Genomic DNA, 24744 nt, shown 5'->3' with positions numbered 1-24744 from the left:
CTGGACAGGAAAAGAACGCTTGTTTCAAAGCTTTTGCACTAAACTGTGACAAATGCTTAAACAAGGACGCAACAAGCCATCACTGTGAAGTAACATAATGAACTCATAATGAACCTGAAGCTGCTGGTTTCTGCTGACGAGTTGTATCCCGTCTGCTTCTCCTTTATCACCAGCTTTGTTTCTAAATATAAAATTAAAATACAGATATATATTGGTGCCTCAGAATGTATATAAAAGACGGATACATTAAAAGGCAGAGATTTCCGATGCTATGTTTAATATGTTTGCTTATGTCGGTAAATAGACGGTAGGGAACATGATTAATGATAATTCCTTTAGAAAGAAGTGTCGCGCAAGTTGGACTCAATCTCGCGAGAAATACGTTGGAAAACACTACCCATGACCCCACAGTTTGTAGTTTACAGATTAGCCAGCTAGCAAAACAAATAGCTAATAAGGAAGTAAGAAAAAAGTCTCAAACTCGGGAGGTAAGTGCTGTTCGGCAACCACCTTCTCACATCTGGGGAAAATACTGTAACGGTACTTTATGGGTTTCTATTCCGTCGCTAGAACTACAAATGTGCAAGAACGTCTACTTATTATTACCCATGTTAATAAGTTAGAGCTAGCATTGTCCATTGGTACATGGCCAACCAACGATAGCTTGTAGACAACAGCTTAAAGAACCGCGTAAGATTGATTTCAGTGACGCCTGTTTTCGTTAGAAATGTAGCTAGAATGCCAGTGTTAATCATGGGCAGTGAAGCACAGTATTTTCCACAGAAGATAAAAAGAAAACGGCGGAAGTAGTAAGTGTCCGATAACGGACCCACTGGAGCGGCTAGGCGGCTAGTTAGCATGTTTTGCGGCGCGATATTTAAAATAAACGGTGGACAATGTCAGGGGAACATGTTTTGAAATATAATTCAATAATAGAATTTGTAATATTAGCTGTAGCTGTTTTGTACAGAGCTAATTTCGAAGACCTTTCACCAACTACCAGAGTTCATGGTTCTGCTATTTTCATTTCTTTAATTTCTGACCAACTGGCAATAGTCTGAAATTATTTTAGGATTAGTCGGGGTGCTTGAGGCTGAAGTGATGTAGCAGTGGCAATCACGGCCCCTGGTATCCGCAGCAGAGCCAGCAGCCAGCTAATCACTTGAGACAGATGCAGAGCTTTCAATGCTAAGAGGCTGTGATTTTAATAAGTAGCTGGGGAGGTTCTTCTTAAAGCCACCATGGTTACTAACTGACAACAAAGCCACCAAGTCATCTCTGGCTTTACTACACTGCAGGCAGTTTTATTACCATTACAAAGGAAGAGATTTTTTGAAAACCTCTGTTCCTTTGCTTGGTTTACCCAACCTTTTTAAAAATGTATTTATTTATTTAATTTTTGTCTCTTCTTGTTTTGGGATCTTTCCTGTAGAGGTGAGATGACCTCCTCCACCCTTGGTCAGTCGGCTCCTCATCTGCCAAACTTGGAACCGGGGATGGGGAAGCCCGCAGCCATGCTGGGGTTGTCAACTGGATTGGGGGGAGCAGAGATGGAGCTGCAGAAGATGCTGATCGACGAGAGAATGAAGAGTGAGAACCACAGGAAAAATTACCAGACATTAAAGGCGGAACATACCAGGTGAAAACAAATTTTATTTGATACTTAATGACACTATATGTCTGTGTAGGGATCACTTGGAAACAAAAATGCTATCTTCTTACCAACACTGCTAAAAATGGGGAAACTTTAGAGAGGACAGAAGATTGTAATAAATGTGTCAGGGGCAAATTTTGGTTATTCTCTTCTTTGTCCGTTGTGCAGCCTGCAGGATGAGTACACACGGGCACAGGCTGAGCTGAAGCGCCTGCTGAGTGACAAACAGTCTGAGCAGGAGAAACTGCAACTGCTGTTGGCCGAGCTGCGTGGAGAGCTGCTGGACAAAGCCAGGGAGCTGGAAGAGCTTCGTCTGCAGGTACACCACCCCCAAGATCAGGGGAAGTCTTAGATAGTGAAGATTAACGTTCTTGCTTTTGTTCCCTGTAAGATTTGCACATTCCTAAATATTAAAGACACCCAAATAAAGTGACATTTATTTCTCATCGTAATCTTTCTGGATGAAAATGTGTGTGTGCTTATGTGTTTAAAAGGTGATGACCCCTCAGCGGCTGGAGTTGCTCAGAGCTCAGGTGCAGCAGGAGATGGAGGCTCCAGTCAGAGACCGATTCAACAAGCTGGAGGAGGTCAGGCACTCTGATTAGTTTTTTGCAAATGAAAGAGAAACAACTTTGCAAAATCCCCAGATGTTCAGAAGAGAAAACAAGAAAGGCATAAAAATATATTTATTTTATAGCTTGAAAAATGTCATTCAAAGGTCTCAGCTGCCATTATTATAATTAATATATCTGTTAAGGCACTCAAAAGCGTCACGTTAGTAAAAAATGAATAAATGATCCAAGCTAAACTGAAAGTAACAGCCATTTCATTTCCAGTCCAGCATCTGCAATAAAGTCATAATCATACACTGGGGTTGGCTTTATATACAGCATGCATGAAGCAAGACATTAAAACTGCACAAGGCAGTATGTCTCTGCTTGTAGTCCATATTCAGGATGTTGTAGTTTAACAACAGCATCCAGTGTTGCTTTAAGCGGCCCGGTGTAAATGCATTGGGATTTTCTTTTCCTAAGTCCTGATGATGACATTATCACATTTTTGTTTTATTTCACAATGTCCACCCACAACCCTGAATGCTAATGTATTTCTTCACTTGGGAGATTTTGCATTCGGGGGGGAATCAGTATAATTGGAAGTACTGGAACAAGATGCTATTTCATGTGAACTGTTTTTACATCATTTTTCTTAGTTTGTTGATGATAATGCACGTGACTAAATGGCCATAAATGGGTTATAGTGAAAAATGAAATTGCTGGGCTATTTAACACTTCTACTGAATCTGTGCATATAAAGTCCATAGCAACAAGAGTTTTAAAGGTCCTTTAAAGCCTTAGTAAAGGAAAGAGCAGCTAATTTCCATGTTCTTTCTTCTAGGAGACGGAGAAGTACAGGTCTGAGTACAACAAGCTGCGGTATGAGTACACATTTCTCAAGTCCCAGTTTGACCATCAGAGAGAGGAACACGCTCGTGTGCTGGAGGAAAGGAAGATCCGCTATGAGGCGGAGGTGGGCTGGTTTGTGTGCAGTGAGCGGTGGCATGATTTTAATTTGTTGTGACTCACCCACGTCTAAATAAATAAGTTCTTAAACTTGTATTATTGTACTATCAGGTCTCCCGTCTGGAGAAGGACAGAGAGGAGCTGGTGGCTCAGTATCAAGGTTCAGATGCGCTGCGTGATGGGAAACGAGTAGAGGCCCTTCTGAGAGAGAAAGCTCAGCTCCACCTACGGCTGAAGGGGTTGGAGGCAGAGGTGGCCGAGCTTAGAGCCCAGAAGGAAAATTCGGGTCAGCAGGCTGAGAATGTCCAGCGCATCCAGATCAGACAGCTGACAGAGTCTCAGGCTGCACTGAAGTCACTGGAGGTGGCTCATTTCATGTCATTATAATAAACATAGCTGCAGAGTGATCAGATTTCCTTTTTTGGGAGTATTTGTGTTCATCATAACTGATGGATCTGATTGGTTGATGTGACAGGCGGAGCGCCAGTCGTTGCGTCTGCAGCTGGAGCGTATGGAGAGCGAGCTTCACCAGTGCCATGAGCAGAACAGCCAGCTCACCGGGAGACTGCACAAAGCTGAGAGAGAGGTCAGCTCTCTCACCTCTCAGGTACACTGTTCTTTGGTCTCTGACCCTGAACTCTGACAATGGACAGTGTTGGGGAGCAACAGAATACATGTAGCGCCGTTACGTATTTAAAATACAAAATATGAGTAACTGTATCCCGTTACAATTACTTTATTACTGTTTAAAGGGGTGGTATTCAGAATACAGTTACTTTATTTAAAAAAAATGGATTACATGGTGGTCTTTTCCTGTTTTATATATAAGGCTATGCCCTCTCTATTTTTGGTAATTTCACGCCGGTGGAAACCCAAACAAAACACGCATTAGGAGGCTCTAATGTCTGTGTCTCAATCTCGCGGCCCATGTCACCCCTACTTACATAATGACCTGAAGAAATATTTTAAAAAATTATTTGAAAAATTATTTAATTTGAAGGCAATAGGCAGAGTGTTACAGGCGTAGCCCTAAAGAATGTAGCCTCATGGGCAGTGTAGTCCGTGCTGCAGGGAGAAAAAGGAGACTCGAAAAGTACGAGCTGTCATCGAGCAAAAACGGTAGCTGGAAGCATGTAAATATAATAATAACCACTGCAGCCAAAAAGAGTGCCTGATGAGCCCAGTTGTAATATCTCGCTATTTACATTTGTGTTAAGAAGTTTTTTTGGGGGGGAAATAAAGGGCTATCTGACATGTTTTTTGTGCATCAGATTGAAAGCCTGAGGCATTCGCATAAGCTGGAAATAGCCAGCGTCAAACTGGAGTGTTCACGTTCTAAAGGGGAGGTGGAGAGAGAGAGAGACACCCTGCAGGGACAGATTGATGGTATGGGTCTCTTCTCTTTTCACATTCATCCAGCTCTCTCACGTAAAAGAGCATGCCAGAAATATGCAAGAAAACTGTCTTCATACCCCACTTTAACTTGACTTTGTATTGTAAATGTCTGAAAACCATATGGATAGTTTCTTTTTCCTGAGATAAAGAAGAGCTCTGATGGAAAATAAATCTACTCATTCTCTAAGACTGGAAAGCCTTTATCACCCTCAAACCCAGTAACTCTGTCTCAGGTCTGCAGGCAGACGTGGAGGTGCTAAATGCAGCGGTTGAACGACACAAGGAAGTCTTGGTGGAAAAGGAGAGGGAGATGGTCAGAAGGGTGCAGTCTGCTCGAGAGGAAGAGTTCCGTAAGATGGCAGCCCTGCATGAGGAAAAGTGAGAGTCGCCTTCATATGTCCGATGTGTGATTTGGATGTATTCTTGCAGTTTGAAACCACCTGTTAACAATGTTACACCATCAGTTATTGAAGCTTCCTTGTTTGTTGATCTCTGTGCACGAGAAAATGCTAACTTCCTGTTTTAAGGCCGGATGTAGGGTTGTACATTTCCGGTAGCTTTATTTTGCGGTCAATTGCTACTGGGAAGATGGACTCCAAAATCATGTCCAAAACACGAAAACGGAAAGATTACGTTAAGTTACAAAGAGCAGAAGGTGGGAACACTCACCATTGCTGTGTCATAAAAAAAAATCAAATGATCAATTTTGATGTTTGAAGAGAGTAGATTGATTGGTTGTTTACATCACTCAACACAAGCAGAGCCTGCATTACAAAATCAGAAGACACATTGTTCACATACAGAAGCACATCTCTGTGTAGTGACAGTTCTTATGATTTAAACAAGCAAATGCTCAGCATTCAAACTACAGGTGAACAATAGTCAAAGGTTTCCCCCGTTATGTGTATATATCAGCTAGTCAAGTACAGACCTACACACCATGTCAACAAACTGTGAAAAAAAGCCACAGAAAAAAATAAATGAATGATTGCTGGTTAACAAAGGTTATGTTGTGACTTACCTTCAAAATTGCAAGTAAACAAATACTGAGAAATATAACCTTTTAATCTTTTCTCTCTTTTCCTCTGAGGTGCGGGGGGAAAATATCGACAAGTCGATGTACATCATCTACAGATATATTCAGTAAATGCCCAAGACATGTTGTGAAATGTAAATCGCCGCTTGATTCATCCATTTGGTTGACTTGTTTTGGAAAACCAAACAAGGAGCGAATATCACACTGGAAACAAGGCGCTATACAGGAGTTTCCCCAACGAAAGTAGCATATGCTAAGGTGCACAGAGTCTATCTCACCCCTTTTCTTCAATTTGATGTTGCTAGGTTAGAGTTGGAGAACCGTCTTGCAGCACTAGAACAGCAGAGGGCGCTGCATGATGCCTCAGATCAAGCCCAGAAGGAGGAGTGGGAGGAGCGACTCCGCAGCACCCAGCAGGGTGAAGAGACAGCACGCAGAGAGCTGCAAAACCTGAGGTCAGGTTTGTGCTGCAAGACAACCACAGTTACATTAGTAAGAGGGCAAAACTGGGGCATGAGGAGTAGCTGTATGATATCTGAAACTTGCATAAAAGTAGAACTGGGGTTGTGACATGTTGAACTTTCTATGATTGATCTTGATTTTCTTTTTATCATCTTTCACTTTCTATTCCTATTTTGTGGTCAGCTACTAAAATATGTGTCAGGCGTAGAACCTGGAGACTTTTTTCTTGCTTTTTTTAAATGTTGTTTTTGTCTGATACCTTTTTTATTTTATCTCATAGGACTAAGGTACAGCAGCAGAGCTCACAGCTTGAGGAGCTGGAGAGGCAGAAAGCAGAAATTGCTGATTTGCATCAAGTAAGACACAACCAACCAACCATAAAGTCTTATTTGGACACTAAACAAACAAAAAAACCCAAAACAAACAGTGGTAGTTTTTATGCCTGCAGTAATAATTACTGTTTGTTTGACACAACAGCAAAACCAGGAACTTGGTGTGCAGATGGAGGCGCTGTCTCACTCTGAAAGTGACATGATGGAGACGAACCGACGACTGAGAGAAACACTGGACAGAGTGAGGGAGGAGCTGAGGACAGCCCGGGCACAGGCAGAGAGGAGCCAGCACGAGGCAGAGAGGTACACCCGCACAGTTGCCCAGTCTAACACAGGGATGTCAAGCTCATTTTACATGGTAGGCCACATATAGCCCACTTTGAAGAGGACCGACCAGTGAAACACCCCGTTCTGTCAGTGTAAAGAATTCTTTACTACACATTTGATCCCTGAGGTAGTTTGTTATAATGTATGCAACAATACATTTCAGTTTTTCTACACGATAAAGAAAAGTCTTACAGTGCGACTATCTGCTCTCAAATTGTAAGAAAGAACTAAGACGACTAATGGGAGTCTTTGGCGGGCTTAGTGTGGCTCCCAGACCTTATGTTTGACAACCCTTGTTTAACATGTACTCACTCTCATATGGCACTTTTCAAGTCTGAGTGACCACTCAAAACATTTTAACATGAATTTAGTGGCTTTTTGCTCCTTTCACATCCTCTTTCTGTCTGTTCCTTCCGCAGGTTGGTGGAGGAGCGTCGTATCGAGTGGTTGGAGGAGAAGCACAAGCTGCAGGAGCGAGAGGCTGAGCTGCAGCAGAAATATTCTCAGGTCAAAGACAAACTGCAGAGGGCAGCGGTGGCTCAAAAGAAGGTACCGCTTCTTCATTCCCTGCCTTTTACGGCACACCCTGGCAAAAACAGTAAAATCACCACATGTGGATTATAATCATTCAAGCTTTTTCCTAATCTTGAGACTGACAACACATCACAGATATGACACATTTCTTTTGTTTATCAGCTGAAAATTCTGGCTTTATAAATTATTCAAAAAGTAAAAAAAAAAAATTAATTTATGCTCCATTTTTTCCCCCCTATCAAGTGAAGCACAAATTTATGTAATTGTCCTCTAATTTTCAGTACTAAAACTGAATAAGCAACACAGTCTACAGCTAACAGAGTTTGCAGTTTTTAACAGGCTTCTGCACCTGGCTGTGTTAAAGGAAGCACGGGCCGAGCTAGAAAACTGTCTGTCGTAACATGAAAAATGCTCATATAGTTCCTGCAAGAAAGTAATCGGTTGGCTGTTCAGTCTGCTGTGTCTGAAATTTCGAGCATGTGTCAGCAAAACTATAAGGAAGGAAAACTTTTAGTTAACTGGTAGATGTCAAAGCATCAGAACAGAAAAGTGAAAGAAGTGTGCCTTTTGGAAACAGAAAATATGCAACAAAAGAAGTGAAAAACAAATGTGAAAAAAAGGGAATTGATGTTTGTGACAGAACTGATTAAAAAAGAAAAAAAGCTGAATTACGTGATGTAATTCATGGATGACTGGACGAAAGCAGTGAATCTGTGTTAGCCAAGGAGGTGAGGCCGATGAAACTTTTTTTCCCCCCAGTGTTATTCAGATGAAACTTGTAAACCACATTTCCCCACTCATGTGCTATATAAGTAACCATGTGGGCGTCATTACCTCAGCAGTAAATGTACTGCTGAGGGTTTTTGTCATTTAACAGATAGGAAGTAGGTTTGCTGCACAAGTTGTATTGATGCATGAACAGTTGTAAAGCTTCTGTTGATGCAGGCAGACCAACTTAATCCAATAGAAAAAATATGCCTGAAGTTAGGAAAGAAAAAAAATCATTATTCCATTTTTTTGTATCTGTGTTCTTTAAAACAAAAGGAAAAACACAAAAATCTGTCATTAATGCACATGCAACCCCTGGTGATTTCCAGGGGTTGCATGTGCATAGGTCCATATGCTTTTAACGTTTTTTTTGTTTTTTTTCAGACATTTCTTTGTGCTGTTTTTCAGTCATAAATAAACATTTTTAACACACATGTTCACAAGAAGACTTGAGGACCTTTTAATGTTTGTTTGCACTTTAACATTGTTAGGAGTTTTAACAGAGAAAGCAGCTAATCTATCTGTGTCTGTGTGTCTTTGTGTGTTTAGAGAAAAACGCTGACAGAGAACAAAGAGAAGAGACTGCAGGATAAAATCCAGTTGCTGGAGGCCAAGATTGAGGAGCTGGAACTGGAAGCTGCTGCAGTTAAAAAGTAATTGTGATCGCCTTTTTTAAAAACTGTGCAGCCTGGAGAGTGTAACTCGGGTTGCTTTGTTTTTATTTTTGACAAGATGATTTCTGTAACAGTGGCCCTATTAGATTGGAGGAGCAGTTTTCAATAAAACTACAAACACAAAAAGCCAGTGTATAACACCAGAGGAGTCACTTGACAACTTAGCTTTTAGCCAAAACCGCATTTGCTCAGTTCGCCAGCAATGCATCTGCCGAGTTTGAAGTCGGATGGCTCAGTGTTTGCCAATTTGGAGAACACAGAATCATTTCAGATTTCTTATTATTACAAGATGATGTGTTCAAATCAACTTTTGAGACACCGCACTCTACTGTTTCATTAGGAAATGGCTCACAATATGGATTTTTTTACTTTTTGGCCTTGAATGATGAAGCCACACTGACTTTACGGGGGCTCGATGTCAGTATGCTCTTTTCTCTCGTGTGCAGGCGTTTATTGTTCTCACAGGAGCAAGCTCAAGTGAACAAACGGCTGAAGGAGCTGCAGAGGCGTCACAATGAGTTTCGGCGCCTCCTGCTTGGCGGTCAGGGCCCCTTCAGTGCAGGCCCTGCGTTCCTGACCTCTTCACAGGCCCCCTTCGTCTTCCTCGGGTCTGAGGGACAGTTTGGTAACAACCCAGTGAGTGTCTTGTACACTTCATCTCTTTGGTTAGATTCCTTTTTTTGCTTGAATGATTCAAAGCTCAGTATTAAACGGCTTAACCAACATTTCTTTGAAAGTTTGAAAGAGCTTCAGAAAGCCTGTGGAACTGTTGCTGTGGCTTCAGACTGTTGCCCAGTACTACGGATTATTATAATGGCCTGTTTATCCGCTCTTTCTGAGGCAGCTGTGGCTCGTTAGGTTGTCCGTGTCCACTATAGGTATATAAGGGTTGATGAACATATATGTGATTGGATGAAAAGTGCAATGAGTGGTCAGAGTAGTAAAGCACTATGTCAATTTACACTGACAGGCCATAGAGAGTGCACTGGCAGGCTACTAACACATTGTGATGAGAACGCTCATATTAACTCGACTTTATGCTTTTCTGGCTCATGGTGGATTTTAGGATTCACTTTAAAACTGCAGACAGAGCACCTAATGAAGAGTCTAGTGCTTGTTCTCCTGAAACACACTGCTGCTTGCACTCTGCGATCACACAGGATCGGAATTGTTGGCGCTTCAGCTGTGTTCAGTTGACTCTATGTTGCAGAGTTCATTTAGCAGTCTCTATAATGTTATAACTTCTCCTTGCATCTCTTTCTTTGCCTCCCCGCATCCTTTTCTCCTCTCAGGAAGATCATGGTTCTCAATTCTCTCTGTTGCGTCAGAGGCTGGAGAATCTGGAAAGTGCCCAGCAGCAGCAGTTGGAGGAACTGGGCTCTCTGGTACAAAGAGATCGGAGCACCACACCCCAGCCTGAACTCTGACACTGTTTCTACTTCCCATGGGGCTTCAAGTACGAGCACAGTTTGAGATGACATCCTGCTTTCAAATCAAGCGGACTGTGTTTGTATAAAAATAAAACATTTATTGGAAGAATTCCACATTTTATATGTCTAAAATGTGATACCTTGGCACTTTTTCACATGATATCCTCAGGGCTGGATTTTGTAATAAGAAACTTGTTTACATTTGTTATAAAGCCATTGTGTTGGGGGAAAAAATACAGAGGAGTCATACAGATGACACTACGGACTACGTTGCACAATGATGATACAGACTTGAACTGTATTAAAATATTTGTACATTAACCTTGTGCCTGACATGTCTTTGGCTGGAATCATTGTGCATTTGGGTTCATGAGTTTTAACAACAATTACTCCGCTGGTGAAGAAAGTGAAAGTCCATCAGATACAAAAAGCTTTCGGTAAACGAAACATCCTCTGTGAGGTTCACTCCCTTGCTTGATATTCACAGCTTATTCCTATTAGAGAAAAGACAGATGGTTCAACTCCAGGAGCAGCTTTTCAGTCCATCAAATGATTGCTTTACATGTTGTAGCTGCTCCTTCAGCTCAGCAGGGACTCCGTTCTCGTCCAGTTTCTGCTTGATCTGTAAAAAAGCCAGACGAAAGGGGACAAAGACACCTTAGAAAATGCAGTGTTTAAAGTGTCATTTAAACCTCAGTATAAAAAGCTGGTGTACAAAAAACTTGTCTTAATAAGCCTTTAACTGTAAAATATTTCAGGGCACAAAATTAGGAACAATTTAGCTTGTTAGTCCCGTGCCTCTGGAATGTTTTTTCAAGAAGGCTTTGAGGTCTCTTAAAATGGCCTGAAGCTTTAACAGTAAACGAAATCTGTTTTTAAAAAGTGCTGCTCTGCACCCAAGAACAGGAAATAACCCGATAAAGTCAGGCCTGAACACATTTCCTCTGCAGGTGCAGCCTTGTGTGTCACAAGGTTTCACAAGTGAAGTCACCAATGTCAACATCTTAGTCCAAGGGAAAGCAAATAAGATGTGAGTTATGGAGGACCGGTTCAGTTATTTCTAACATTTTGCAGTGATCAGAGTATTTTGATAACATATTGCCATTTATCCCCCCCTTTTTTATTTTTTTTATTTTTTAATTTAAGCCGTGACCAATTTTTGTTGTAACCACTGTTTTCTGTAGTGTGACCCTAGCCTTAGTGGGAACTGTGCTCCCATCTAGCTCTGTGCAGTTTGATTGACATTTGCCAGAGAACACCAGAACGGCCACTGGTTCCCCTCTGACTGATGGGGCAAATGGCAAACCTACGCTGTGAAGCTACCAATAGTGACACAAGCAAAAAGCAGAACTAGAGAAAAATCAGTCAGGAGGGATAAGAAGAGAGAAACGGTCAGAGGCCACCACCTAGAAAACTCTTCCTTTTTAGCGGTCGGGTTGCATCACAAGTACACCTCACTTTCATTTACACGAAAGCTGGTAAAATAGATATACAGTTGTTTATATCGCTGGAGTTTAACTGGGTTATATAGTGATAACCGAGTGTTCCCTTCATTTTTCTGACCAATGAATATCATAATCTCCTCTCCTCCTTCTATTCTTTATAAATGTGAGAAGAGTTTGGGTTTTCTCATCTGTCTGTATGTACCACTGATTTGTTGACTCCGGTCTAGTGATTTGTATCCACCGAGCACTCATCTGGGTTGTGTTTCCTCGAAATTAAGTGTGGTTCATGTCTGTTGTTTTCTTTTTGAAGGACATAGACTTCTCAACCAAGGCCAAACTGAAATGTGTTACTCTTAATCTGTTCACCTCATAAAACTGGCAGTTGAAGCTGTTTTAGAGATGGAAAAGAAAAGAACTGACCTCTGTGAAGTATCGCTCTATGAATTTGTAGAGTTCTTTGAGCGCTGCTGCTTCATTGAATTCATTTTCGTGTTTCTGAAAAGAAAACAGCTTTTAGTTCACTGCTGGGATTTCCAAAACCCTTGATTTTCCTGCATCAGCGCTAAATGGATTCACCTTTGACTCTTCGTGCAGGAAATCCTTGAATTCTGCGGGCGTGACTGGTGACTGGTCTCTTATCTGTTTGTAGTACATCTTCACTTCCTGTTTAAACTTGGGAATGTCTTTGGCATAGAGGAGCTTGTTGGTAGGCGCGTACTGAAATGGAGCAAAAATCAAGCATTATATGTGGCAAGATGCAAAACTCAAATAATAAACTGCAGATGTGTGACTGCTTTCTCCATAACGAAATGAAACCCACCCTTTTGTTTAGCAATAGTAATTAGGGATAAGATCGGTGCTGTACTTACCTTCCCCAGCTGCATCTCACTCAGAGAAAAGGAGTCCATGAAGGCCTGAGCAATGACGGACAGGCAGCCGTCCATATGTGGCGTCTTCTCCATGTCAAAAACAAACTGAGGGTTTTTCAGAATGTTGATCCAGAAGCGCAGCGGCAAACTGGTGATAAGGACATGAGAACATGAAACATCTTAAGACATTTGCTTATGGCCAGTGCTCTTTGATGTTTATATTTCGTGTACCTGTTGGTCTTCCAGATGTGCAGGACATCTGGGTCAGTGATCTTCATGTTTTCCGCCTGAGTGTCCAAGAAGTCAAAGAAGTACTTGACAGCGAACGGAGATCTGCTGAGTGTCAGGCCCCAGATGGACCTGAAGAGTTTCTCCACAAATGAATGCACTGCCACCTAAGAGAGAGAATGTAGTGTCATTCTCAGCTTCTTCACAAGCAGCATGCAATGAGCTGGTTTCTGTTCATTCATCTCAGTTAGTTTTACTACATTTTAAGATAGAAAACCAATTTGATAAAGTTCCTCCTAGAGTCAGGAGACCTGTGTCCGAGGGTATAATGACAAGAAGAGGCGATTCTGCTCTCTGTTAGAAAGACTGCATATTTACTATGACAGGTATTTGGCTGCAGCCAGTAATCAACCCGCTGAACACATTTTAAAATCATATCATTCAGGTCTTATCTGGGAATTTTCAGAGAGAGTAAATAACCTTTATCAGTATTAATCTCGTTTTTTTTTTGTTGTTTTTTATTTTTTGTTTTTTGGGGTATGGTTCCCAAATACACTGCTTGCAAAAAAGATCAAAGGTACACTTTTTAAAACAGTGTACTCTCTGACCACTGGCATGTCCCCCATTTCATCTTTCCTAGTTTTTTCACTAGTTTTGGCTAGTGTCACTGTTACTACTGGCACCATGAAGCGATACCTGGACCCTACAGAGGTTGCACAGGTAGTCCAGCTCCTCCAGGATGGAACATCAATACGTGCCATTGCCTGAAAGTTTGCAGTGTCTCCCAGCTCCCAGCACAGTTTCAAGAAAGTAGAGGAGATTACTTTTTCTTTTGTTTTTTTTGTTTTTGCCTGTCCCGTTTGGCTCTTTTGCTTTCAGAATTATTGTCTAAAGGCGAAGAAAGATGCCCAACGGATTTACTTTACCAAATAGACCATCCCAGCCTTACCGTAATGGTCTATTTGATATACCTTTTATTGTTTATTTTGTTTTATTTTCACTTGCTAAATATGGGACAGATTTGACTGGGGAAAAGAAAGGGGAGAAAGAAAGAGGGAAAGAAAAACTGCAGGGAAGAGGGACGGGCATAAAGGGCAAAAAACAAAAACCAACAAAATAAGCAGACAAAAAATACAAATATCAATCATCTGGATCACCTGTTAAAAAAGAAAAAAGAGAAAACAAGCAGAAGAAAAAAAAAGCAACATAATAAACAACATCACGATGATATATGGGAATATAACAGTAAATACTAAATATTAAACATTATTGTGCAGCACGTAATATTGACAGCGCACAGTGTGCTTTGAGGTAGGAGCCAAAAAGGGTGTAGTTTGTGTGTGTGAGCACCCATGTGTACACCTGTGAGCATGGACACGCTTGTTTTTTTAAAAGGTTCCTTCATGTAATGATCTGCTAGAGGGTGTGGGGGGGCCACAGCCCCGTCCTCCAGGGCATGAAGCAGGAGATCAAAACTCCAGACATCCAGAGGCCCTCAGAACACAAGAGACCAAGGAAGACCAACAGAGGGGCAGCCGCGCCACTGTCCCAGAAAGAGCTGAGGAGAGTCCCAGATGAGGGGTCACTCAGCAGCCGCGGAGCAGAAGCCAGGGGGGGTTGCAGTGACGTGCCCGTGAGCTCCGCCAGCAGCCAGCTGTGCCAGAGTGACCGAGCCCCAGGCTGAGAGGCTGAGGGAACCCCACCCCCGAAGTGGCCCGAGCGAGCCCCAGGCTCCAGGCCCCGACAAGCAGCCACCAAGGAGTGAGCCGGTGTGTACCTGGGTGCCCATCCCCAGACACAAAGAACCACCAACGCACCGATGTCTGAGGGCGTCTGCCAATGGCAGGGGAAGTGGTGGGGGAGATAGACCTCCATACCTTGGAGGGCCTGAGATGTCCCTAGAGAGGTGGCATCTGATACCCAACCTGACATATAGACACAGACTTACAGGCATCCATTCCCACCCTCATGCGAGAGCATATGCAATTACTCAACACTCACCCAACGTGGAGACAGACACAAAGAGACACTATACACACAATCACACTCCCCAAGCGTACTCTAAGCCCCAGGTCTAGCTAGAGGAGATTCCTGGAGACGGACAGTTACTGTAGGAGAGCTGGACAGGGCCATAGAAGGTTCTAATCAAACAGACTTCAGGGCCTAATATCCTCTAGTCGGCCCTGTGCTCACTACTCCTCACCCTAGTGCCCGAGTGCCATTTGCTAAAGAGTACCACCACTGGCACCCTGTGCTTTTCACAGATGAGAGCAGGTTCACTCTGAGCACATTTGACAGACACGAGAGAATCTGGAGAAACCGTGAAGAACGTTATGCTGCCTGTAACATTGTTCAGTATGACCAGTTTGGTTGTGGGTCATTGATGGCCTGGGGTGGTATTTCCATAAGGGACATGGAGACCTCTACAGGTTATCCAGCAGGACCCTGACTGCCATTAGGTACTGAGAAGAAATCCTTGGAGTCACTGTCAACCAATGCTGGTGAAGTGGGTCCTGGGTTCCTCCTGGTACAAGACAATGCCTGGCCTGTGGGGAGAGTATGTCGGTAGTTCCTAGAGCAGGGGTGTCCAACCCCAGGCCTCAAAGGCCAGTGTCATGCAGGTTTTAGATCTCACCCTAGGTCAGCACACCTGAATCAAATGATTAGTTCATTACCAGGCCTCTGGAGAACTTCAACACATGTTCAGAAGGTAATTTAGCCATTTAAATCAGCTGTGTTGAATCAAGGACACATCTAAAACCTGCAGGGATTTAGGCCTTTGAGTCCTGGAGTTGAACACCCCTGTCCTAGAGGAAGAAGGAATTGATACCATTGACTACCTCCCCATGCTCATTTGACCTAAACCCAATAGTTTACCACCAGGTTGCACCTCAGACCTCAGGAGATCCCACAGGACACCACTGATCATCTAATCAGGAGCATGTTGTCAGTCATGCATGTGGGGGCTGTGCAAACTACAGAGTACCATTTAGAGTTGCTCCAAGTAAATTCTGTGTTTGGGCTTTTGAACATCCAAATGAAAAGTCCACAAACATGACTGTCAGATCTCCCAGAAGAAATAAGTAGGTGAGAAAACAACCCTCCTTTGAAGAAAGGTTGTTTGTTTGTTTTTTTCAAGCTTTTTAAATGAGTTCTTCAAATCTGCACATCTCATGGTAATTAGAGACTTTGGACGTTTGGTTTTGGCACAAGCAAGTTTTGCTAGTCTCCTGTTTAGTTTGTGTTTCATTTGTGTACCTTCTCTCATCAGAACCATTTTTCCTGACAGTTAAAAGGGAAGGTTACTAAAAGTAGCCAGGTTAACCATGTAACCATGTCTCACATGGTTATGAGTAACCTTGTGAGAGAGATTCTGGTATCAGTTCTGTATTAGTGGCTGTTTGTGTAAGCATACTGTAGCGCTGTAACTAGTTTCTCTTGCCTTGGTAGAGAGCAGCTTGGTGAGGTGTACTTCCTTTAGCTTTAACTTCTTCCTCTCTGGGTTCTTTGTTTGATCTTCATCTACATCAGGATCGATCTGGATGAAGACACCAGCCGACAGATTAGACAACATGTGTTCTATAATCTGAATCCAAGCATTAGTGATCCAAATTATTATTTTTTATGAATCAGTATTGCAAAAAATAACACAAGTTGTCTCTTACCAAATGGAAGTATTTTCCCGAGAAATTCTCGTCATCTGGATGAGAAAATATAAATATCAGAGAGCGATCAACAGCAATTATTTAGTCATTTTATTTAGTCATATGTGTGTATATATATATACATATGACTAATACATACAAATTTTATGGATTTAATTAAATGCTCTTGTTTGAAATATGAAGACATATGTGGAATTTTTAGTTTGATGCATTCAGTATTTCTTACCTTTCACACTTCCTTGTGGGCTCAGAGGAGGATGAGTTTTCTTAGAGAGCACTTTGATTGTCCCGCCATCATTAGCCTACAGGAAGACAAACTGGTTCATTTTTATACAGTACTTTTTCTAAAATTTAAATGGAACAACTGCTATGGAATAAGAAGCCTTGCATTTTGTATATTTTGGGGTCTTTACCCCACAATATAAATGATCTTTACAAGATTGTTTTGCATTATATAAACAAAATGGGATTTCTAAAACTGCCCTGCAGAGGTCATAGAATCTGTGTTTAATGTGTTTTCAGTTTTTATTTTCTTCATTACCTGCGTGCAAAACCACAACCACCCACCAGATATCTGGGTCTGTACTGGTTGCTTGTTACCCCACACTTGAAAATTGTTTCTTTCTTTCTTTCTTTCTTTCTTTCTTCATTATATGTGTGAGAGAGTTATTTAAGTTGTATTATTGCTTTGTAAATTGTCCAGCACCAGACTCCAAATCCAGCTTCTGCATCAATCTCTCTTTCCACACAGTGATGGTACTGATAATTGATAGAGACGTCACACAAACAGACTCCATGATCCATTAAAAACATTATGAAACCATCAAAAACCACTCTTCCTCTGCTAGACTTCTTCCCTTTATGTTAAAAAAACCCCTCTACTGATCTTATTAGCTGTAATGAGAAAGTGAGATAGAATTTCCCATTTCCTTTGTTTCTCTGCCTCTCTTGGCTCAAATTAAGCTCGTCTTTTCTGGTGTTGTCAAAATAAAAGTCCAACTTAACAGCAAATGTAAATGGAAGGTTAGTAAATTTGGGATAAAGACTCAAAACAGAGTGCCAGGTTTCAGCACAGAAGCAGTGGCACTGAAATCTGTCATCTAACCCCCCCCCCCCCCCAAAAAAACAAACAAACAAACAAACAAACTGCACCTGTGATGAGTTTTCAGTACCAGTGTGTGCAGCCCTATAGCCACTTCCTGGATCATGTTGAAAATTATGTCCAAATATGAAATATATTGCAATGATAGTTATAATTATATAATATGACATTATATTATTAATATTATTATTATTATATAATTATATTATAATAATTATTCCAATTATAATTGGAATAATTATTATACTATAGTTATATAATGGACATCGACATCATGTGCAGACTCTCTGATTTGATTTGAGGGTCCACTTTCAAATTGGATGAAGAGTTTAGGAGTTTCAGCTAATTAACACATGCCACCCTCTTTTTAAAAGGATCAAAAGTAATTGGACAAATGATTCAAAGCCTATTTCGTGGGCAGATGTGGGCAATTCCTTCATCGTGTCATTATAAATTAAGCAGATAAAAGGACTGGAGTTGATTTGAGGAGTGGTGTTTGCATTTGGAAGATTTTGTTGTGAACAGACAACGTGTGGTCAAAGGAGCTCTAGATGCAGGTGACACAAGCCATCTTTAAAATGAAAGTAAATACAGATGGTTCACTGCAAGGTGCAAGGCACTCATAAGCCTCAAGAAGAGAAAGAATAAATTGGACTTTGCTAAAAAAACAACAAAAAACAAACATCTAAAAAAGCCAGCACAGGTCTGGAAAAACATTCTTTAGACAGATGAAACCAAGATCAACCTCAACCAGAATCATAGCAAGAAAATGTATGGAGAAGGCGTGGAACAGCTCATGATTCAAGCATACCACATCATCTGTAAAACATGGCGGGGGCAGTGGGATGGTTTGAGTGTGCATGGCTGCCAGTGGGACTGGGACACCAGTGTTTATTGATGATCTGACGCAGGACAGAAGCAGCTGAATGAATTCTGAGGTGTTCAGTGACATACTGTCTGCTCAAATCCAGCTAAAAGCAGTCATATTGAGGGTGTTTCATAATACAGATGGACAATGACCCAAAACGTACAGCCAAAGCAACCCAAAAGTCAGGGTTGGTTAAGTTACTTGAAAAAAGTAATTAGTAACTAATTACTGATTACTTCTCCCCAAAAGTAATCCCGTTACTTTACTGATTACTTATTCCATCCATCCTCTTCCGCTTTATCCGGGGCCGGGTCGCGGGGGCAGCAGCCTAAGCAGAGAAGCCCAGACCTCCCTCTCCCCAGCCACCTCCTCTAGCTTATCCGGGGGAACACCAAGGCGTTCCCAGGCCAGCCGAGACATATAATCTCTCCAGCGTGTCCTGGGTCTGCCCCGGGGCCTCATCCCGGTGGGACATGCCCGGAACGCCTCACTCAGGAGGCGCCCAGGAGGCATCCTTGTCAGATGCCCGAACCACCTCAGCTGGCTCCTTTCGATGCGGAGGAGCAGCTGCTCTACTCTGAGCCCCTCCCGGATACCAAGACTGATTACTTATTTTCTTTTTTTTTTTTTTTCTTTTTTTTGTGTCCCGTTTGGATCTTTAGCCATCAGAATTGTTGTCTTAAGGCCAAGAAAGATGCCAAGCGGATTTATTTTACCAAGTGGATCATCATGGCCTTGCCATATTGGTCCATTTGATTGACCTTTATTATAATTATGAATTGATTTTATTTTCGGTTGCTACAAACAGGACAGACATGACTGGGGGATAGGACAGGGAGAAAGAATGAAAGAAAGAGAGGGAGAGAAAGAAAACCAAAGGGGAGAAGAGACGGTGAGAAAGGGGGAAGAAAGAAAAACAAACAAAACACCTGGATCACCTGTATGGAGAAAAAAAACAGAAGAGAAAGCAAACAACAAAGAGAAACATAATAAAAAACAGCACCATCACAATAAACTAGCTAGCAGTAGATAACAGTAGATACTAAATATTAAACGATATTGTGCAGCACGCAAGATTGACAGCGCACAATGTGCTTTGAGGCAGCAGCCAAGAAAGGTGTAGTCCGCGTCTGTGAACACCCGTGTGTACACCTGTGTGCATACCTGTGTGGATCAGCATGCTTGCATTCCAAAGGTTTCTCCATGTAACGATCTGCTAGGGAGTGTGGGGAGCCATAGCCCCGTCCACCAGGGTATGAAGCAGGTATGGAGGAGATCCAGGCCCCAGATATCCAGAGGCCCCAGAGTACAAGGACCCGAGGAGACCACCAAAAGGGGGGGAACCGTGCCACCCTCCTGGGAAGAGCTGAGTAGAGCCCCAAACGAGAGGTCACCCAGCAGCTACGGAGCAGAGGCCAGAGGGGGTTGCAGTGGCGTGCCCGCGGGCTCTGCCGGCAGCCAGTTGTGCCAGAGAAGACCGAGCTTCAGGCCCAGAGGCCTGAGGGCATCCCACCCCCCGGAAGGAGCCCAGCCGGGCCACAGGCGCCCGGCCCCGCCAATCGGCCACCAGGAGTGAGCCGGTACATACATGAGCGCCCAGCCCCAGACGACAAGGACCACCATCACACCAACGTCTGAGGGCATCAGCCACCGGCAGGGAGTGTGGTGAGGGGAGATAGGCCTCTGTACTTTAGAGGGCCTGAGACGTACCCAGAGAGGTTGAGTCTAAGACCCAACCTGACATATAGACAATATATAAATATATATGGGGTGCAACGATACACAAAATTCACGGTTCGGTTCGATACTTTGGTGTCACGGTTCGATATTTTTTCGATACAAAAAATGTTCATGCCTTTTTAATTTATCATTTATTAAAATGATAAATATATATTTTAACTCAAAAGTACAGTTTTTAAATGTAATGTTGCTGAAACAACAAAATAAAAAAATTAATCTATCTGATCGAGAAATCACTCATCTTTGGAAAATAGAGGTTTTTACAGAGAAATGGCTCTTTCCAAAATAAAAGCTATACTATACGCTTCTTCTGGGCTATATTCTCAGCAGCATATTAAACATATCAGGTCCCCGTAAGGAGAATCATGTGCTAAAGGCTGACTCTGGTAAAGTTTGTAGCATGCGTGCTAGTTGTTTTTGTCTGCTTCCACTTGTCTTTGCACTAGGATGATGTTGGAGTAAATGTGCAGTCATATTCGTTGTAAATGGCCTGTATTTATATAGCGCTTTACTAGTCCCTAAGGACCCCAAAGCGCTTTACATATCCAGTCATCCACCCATTCACACACACATTCACACACTGGTGATGGCAGCTACATTGTAGCCACAGCCACCCTGGGGCGCACTGACAGAGGCGAGGCTGCCGGACACTGGCGCCACCGGGCCCTCTGACCACCACCAGTAGGCAGCGGGTGAAGTGTCTTGCCCAAGGACACAACGACCGAGACTGTTGGAGCCGGGGCTCAAACCGGCAACCTTCCAATTACAAGGCAAACTTTTTTCGGGCGTTGTGTTCCCACTAGTGCTGTCAGCGTTAATCTTGTTAAAATGACATTAACGCCATAACGCGGCAAATCTCCGTTAAGAATTTACTGCGGATCGCCCCGTGCGTGGGGCTGGACAGCGTCAACACGTTAACAAGCTAACTGCACTTGTTCCCACAAATTGAGCATTGCGTGGCACATCCGACATACGCACTTACCATCAGGGTCATGCTTCACAGATAGGTAGGTAGATAGATAGAGATACATAATATTTCCTCACCTTGTAGTGTTTGAGTGTGTTGAGCATTGTCACCTCCCCAATAACCATTGAGCTTGCATCAACTTCCTCAAGAGGAAGGAATAATCCATTCTTCTCATACTCTGGTGGGAATAGTAACAGAAGGTGTTGATAGTTTGTAAAACAAGGAACAGTGACAACATAAGCAGTAAATATTATAATCTAACTGTTCATTTTGATGCAAAAGCATAAAAACAAAAGGTCAAACCATCTTCAACAGTGCAACATGCTTAAGATGTAAGCTACATTTATTCTATAGCTTTTTGTCAGCAGCTTCTCCGCTTTGTCTGCAGCTCTTAAGCCCTAAATTTGGACATAATATGCAGATTTTTAATGTACGTAACAAATATACAGGGCTTCAGTAAATAAAGGAATCTCTGTATGTGTATCTGTTCCTTGCCTCTTTATACCACTTCAAACCTGGTTGGTGGATGCAAATCACTTATCACTTAAGACATGCTAAAGACATGCTATTATCACTTCTTGCAGGATCTGATACCTACCTATGCAGACATCCCTCAGGGGAATGTTGTAGGGGAAACCAAACTTGGCCTTGAAGCTGGACAGAATTTTCTCTTTGACCTGCTCCACTGTATCGCAGTCGAGGACGATGACCTCCAGAGGCTCACTCACCTCCCCGTCAGTGCCCACAGCAAACAGCACTTTGAGCTTCTGTAAGCAGAAAAAATAGTAATCGTTAGCATTTCTGTATTGCCAGATTACCAGCAATATTTCACAAATGGAAAGGTGGGAATTTAACAGGAAAGTGAGACAGGCAAAGGGCAAACACACAGTAAAGGGCCCTAGGTTCGACTAGAACCCATTGAACTTTGTATAGTTGCCATTTCAAACCAATGAGCTAAACTGATGCCCATATGGAGTTGATTCTAAGTGTTGCAACTGATAGCTATTCAGTCAAACCTCTATATGATTTCCAAAGAGATGTTGATACAAAGTGGGCTAACTTTGACACATCTAAGCAAGTCAACAATCAAGAGATGCTCTCATGAATGGAAATACAGAGGGTTTACAGCAAGGTGCAAATCACTGGTTACACTCAAGGACAACCTCAAGCCAAAGCACACCACATCTGTCAAAAATGGTGGAGGTATGTTGTGAGCATGTATGGCTACCAGTGGAACCATATGACCAGTGTTTATCAATAATGTGACTGCTGACAGAAGAAACAGGATGCTACAAAACTGATTAGATCAGCTCCACAGTGCAAATGGATAATCACCCGAAGAATTCAGCAAACGCAACCCAAGAGTTTCTCAAGGCAAAAAAAAAAGAAGTAATGAAATATTCTTTAGTGGCCACAATCTTAACACAACAGATAAACTTTATCTAGTTTTGTGCTCAGAGTAACTCACAAATAAGCAACATTTGGAAGTAATGCCACCAGCATGCACACAACTGAATTCATGCTCATCAACAAATCACAAAAAAATTCCTATTGTGCAAACTTTTGGTAACTGGTTAAGAGTTAAAAAAAAAAAAAAAGTTTCAAAGAAAGAAAAGCTGCAATATCTTTAACAGCATCTTTGATTCTTTGCAGAGATAATGAGGAAGGGCTTATCTTTATTCTGATTTCCTTTAAACTGGTGGCTAATGCATGTGTCATCTAATATACAGAAATAAGCTCTAAAGTGAGACAGTGGTTTGTCAGATTAGATTAAAATCTAAGAGTCTGAAGAATGATCCAGCTCTATTATAATGCACTGTCAATAGACTGCAAAATGTACAGAAAATTATCATCCATCAGAATCTCGTCAAAGTAAAAACATGTGAAGCTACTGCATTTACTTTCGAACATGGGATTAAAAACAAGACAGCTGGCAGGTTGTGCTCATGCTTCCCGTTAAAACATTAAAGCCCCTGAAACTTTAAAAAAGATTTGTCACCAAATAACAACCAAAGCTGAGGTTAGGAAAATGCCATCCTTGGGTTTTATTCACTAAATGACTGTATGAAACCACAGCTTCACGAAATCTGGCTCATTCCAAGACTGTGGGTGCAACTTCAGATTTGACTCAGATGCAACTTTCTTCAGTACTTCAAGCTAAACAACAGAAACAACAATTCAGTACTGTTCATCTAGAAAACGTTTACATTGTTTAAGTACAGTTAAGGGCAAACATTCTTATTACGTTTTATGTTATTGCCAAATCAGGCACTGACTCCCTTACATTTAAAATGGTACACGGTAGTACTTAAAAAGTTCCTAAGATGCTGAGTAATTAATCTCAGATGCATGAATCGGGGCGATTAGGTTTTCAGCACCTTGCACAAGGTTATTATAACATGCACACAAGGGGAGCTGTGGTTCTAACCACCAACCAATCAATTAGTAGGCGATGTGCTCTACTGAATGAACCACATGTATTATTTACCTGTCCAGGTTTCCTTTTATAGTCATTATTTTATGCTATGTTAATTTTAAAAACTGAAACATACCTAGTATTTTAATCTGGGTGTTAAACCAGGTCTGAGTTCATTTTACTGCCCATAACAACCAAATTAAAAAAATTAGGTCCAACCAAGCAAGTACTGGTGTCTTCTCTACCTTATCAGGTAGGGTGTGTCCCACAAAGCATGTTGTACCAGAATGCGGGTTTATTGGTGTGTTTGATCTATGTTTCGCAGAGATCTTCCACTTCCTAGAATTCAATGTTTTAATCAGAAGTGTAAGTGCATGCTTCCTTAAACGGCACCTCGAGTGTGTTGTTTGGCAATGTGCAACGTCTCATTTGTTAGAGTTGCAGGTTGGGCCTACATTCACTGGGGCGCTCGTCAAGGGATTATATCTAGTTTCTTGTCACCACAGCAAACATATCACACTTGCGTGCATGCTGAAAGGGTGCTGTTTTTCAGTTTCATGTGGTTCACAAGTTCACAAGCCTTAAAGAAAATAAAAAAACAAAAGCAGTAGATTTATTAGTGTGATTGACTCGCCCTGTTTTAAGAGTGGTCTCTTGCACAACACCCAAGAAATTTAGAAAGATACCCTGAAAACAAAGTAAAGACATGACAGTGTCCCATGCCATATTAGAATAGGACACTTGGGGTGTTGATCTAGAACCGCTGTGTGCTGTTGTGCTTTTATTTGCCATCACTTTCCCCAACACATGCACAAGAGAATATTTAAATGACTTCTGGGTTACCGTATGTCAGCAACAAGTTAAAGCAAGGTTTGAACTTACCAAACTAAGGGAGCAAAAACAGAACTAATATAAGGAAGTATTAAATATTGCTTCCACATGCACAACTGCCAAACTTGTGAAGGGCTGTCAGACGATTGCTTTCATGCACGGTGTGACTCAGTTGTGCATGCACTTTGTTATGCAGAGTGTGTTGTGTACCAGCGAGCTGAAGTCCTGAGCCTGCCAGAGCAGCCAGTCCTCGTTGAGCGTGTACAGCGCTTTCTCTGTGACACAATCCACTGGGCCTTTTGCAATCTGCTGCGTGAGGGCGCTAACCATCAGGAACAGGTGCTGGCCAACAGTTTCCTGTGGAAAATCAGAAACAGGAACTCAGTCTGTCAAGAGAGAAGCTGAGGCAACGTTATAAAGAAACTTTTGTTGGTCAGTGCAGAGAAGTTTAGCTAGAAGCATTGGTGGCTTCTTATAGCTC

The 24744-nt window shown here is 42.1% G+C and overlaps 2 protein-coding genes across 6 annotated transcripts in view; one reads left to right on the top strand and one right to left on the bottom strand.

The window, feature by feature from the left end:
- The first annotated feature begins 337 nt into the window (after positions 1 to 337).
- cep83 (centrosomal protein 83) lies at positions 338 to 10453 on the top strand. 5 transcript variants are annotated; one of them, XM_004568831.4, is made up of 16 exons: positions 338 to 488; positions 1433 to 1639; positions 1823 to 1973; positions 2149 to 2241; positions 3050 to 3181; positions 3286 to 3537; positions 3650 to 3760; positions 4446 to 4560; positions 4803 to 4947; positions 5911 to 6060; positions 6348 to 6423; positions 6545 to 6702; positions 7146 to 7275; positions 8578 to 8681; positions 9149 to 9338; positions 9995 to 10453. In XM_004568831.4, the coding sequence occupies exons 2-16, from the start codon at positions 1440 to 1442 to the stop codon at positions 10127 to 10129; spliced, it is 2142 nt and encodes a 713-aa protein (XP_004568888.1). In that variant the 5' UTR covers positions 338 to 488; positions 1433 to 1439; the 3' UTR covers positions 10130 to 10453. The 5 variants fall into 5 exon arrangements, with proteins under 5 accessions (XP_004568888.1, XP_004568884.1, XP_004568886.1 ...); XM_004568827.4 differs by having other exon boundaries at positions 3650 to 3781; XM_004568829.3 differs by lacking the exon at positions 338 to 488 and adding an exon at positions 507 to 540 and having other exon boundaries at positions 3650 to 3781.
- Positions 10454 to 10602: 149 nt separating this feature from the next.
- plxnc1 (plexin C1) overlaps positions 10603 to 24744 on the bottom strand; it is a 35070-nt gene continuing 20928 nt past the window's right edge. Inside the window, exons 22-32 of the mRNA XM_024800687.2 lie at positions 24474 to 24620; positions 21615 to 21783; positions 21094 to 21194; positions 16566 to 16641; positions 16340 to 16374; positions 16117 to 16212; positions 12678 to 12841; positions 12447 to 12594; positions 12154 to 12294; positions 11998 to 12072; positions 10603 to 10754 (exon numbers count right to left, since the gene is read on the bottom strand). Coding sequence (XP_024656455.1) covers positions 10650 to 10754; positions 11998 to 12072; positions 12154 to 12294; positions 12447 to 12594; positions 12678 to 12841; positions 16117 to 16212; positions 16340 to 16374; positions 16566 to 16641; positions 21094 to 21194; positions 21615 to 21783; positions 24474 to 24620 — 1257 coding nt within the window. The 3' untranslated portion in view covers positions 10603 to 10649. The remainder of the gene's footprint in view (positions 10755 to 11997; positions 12073 to 12153; positions 12295 to 12446; positions 12595 to 12677; positions 12842 to 16116; positions 16213 to 16339; positions 16375 to 16565; positions 16642 to 21093; positions 21195 to 21614; positions 21784 to 24473; positions 24621 to 24744) is intronic.

Source organism: Maylandia zebra, linkage group LG17 (genome assembly GCF_041146795.1).
Source record: "Maylandia zebra isolate NMK-2024a linkage group LG17, Mzebra_GT3a, whole genome shotgun sequence".
Classification (NCBI taxonomy): Eukaryota; Metazoa; Chordata; class Actinopteri; order Cichliformes; family Cichlidae; genus Maylandia; species Maylandia zebra.
Note: the sequence above shows the minus strand (reverse complement) of the source record. Positions and strands in the feature narration are given on the sequence as shown.

Bases quoted from the DNA above. Each gene is read 5' to 3' on its own strand.
- cep83 (XM_004568827.4), top strand. From the start codon at position 1,440: ATGACCTCCTCCACCCTTGGTCAGTCGGCTCCTCATCTGCCAAACTTG. The intron at 4,561-4,802 runs GTATGGGTCTCT...ACTCTGTCTCAG, and splicing joins CCTGCAGGGACAGATTGATG to GTCTGCAGGCAGACGTGGAG. The intron at 9,339-9,994 runs GTGAGTGTCTTG...TTCTCCTCTCAG, and splicing joins GACAGTTTGGTAACAACCCA to GAAGATCATGGTTCTCAATT.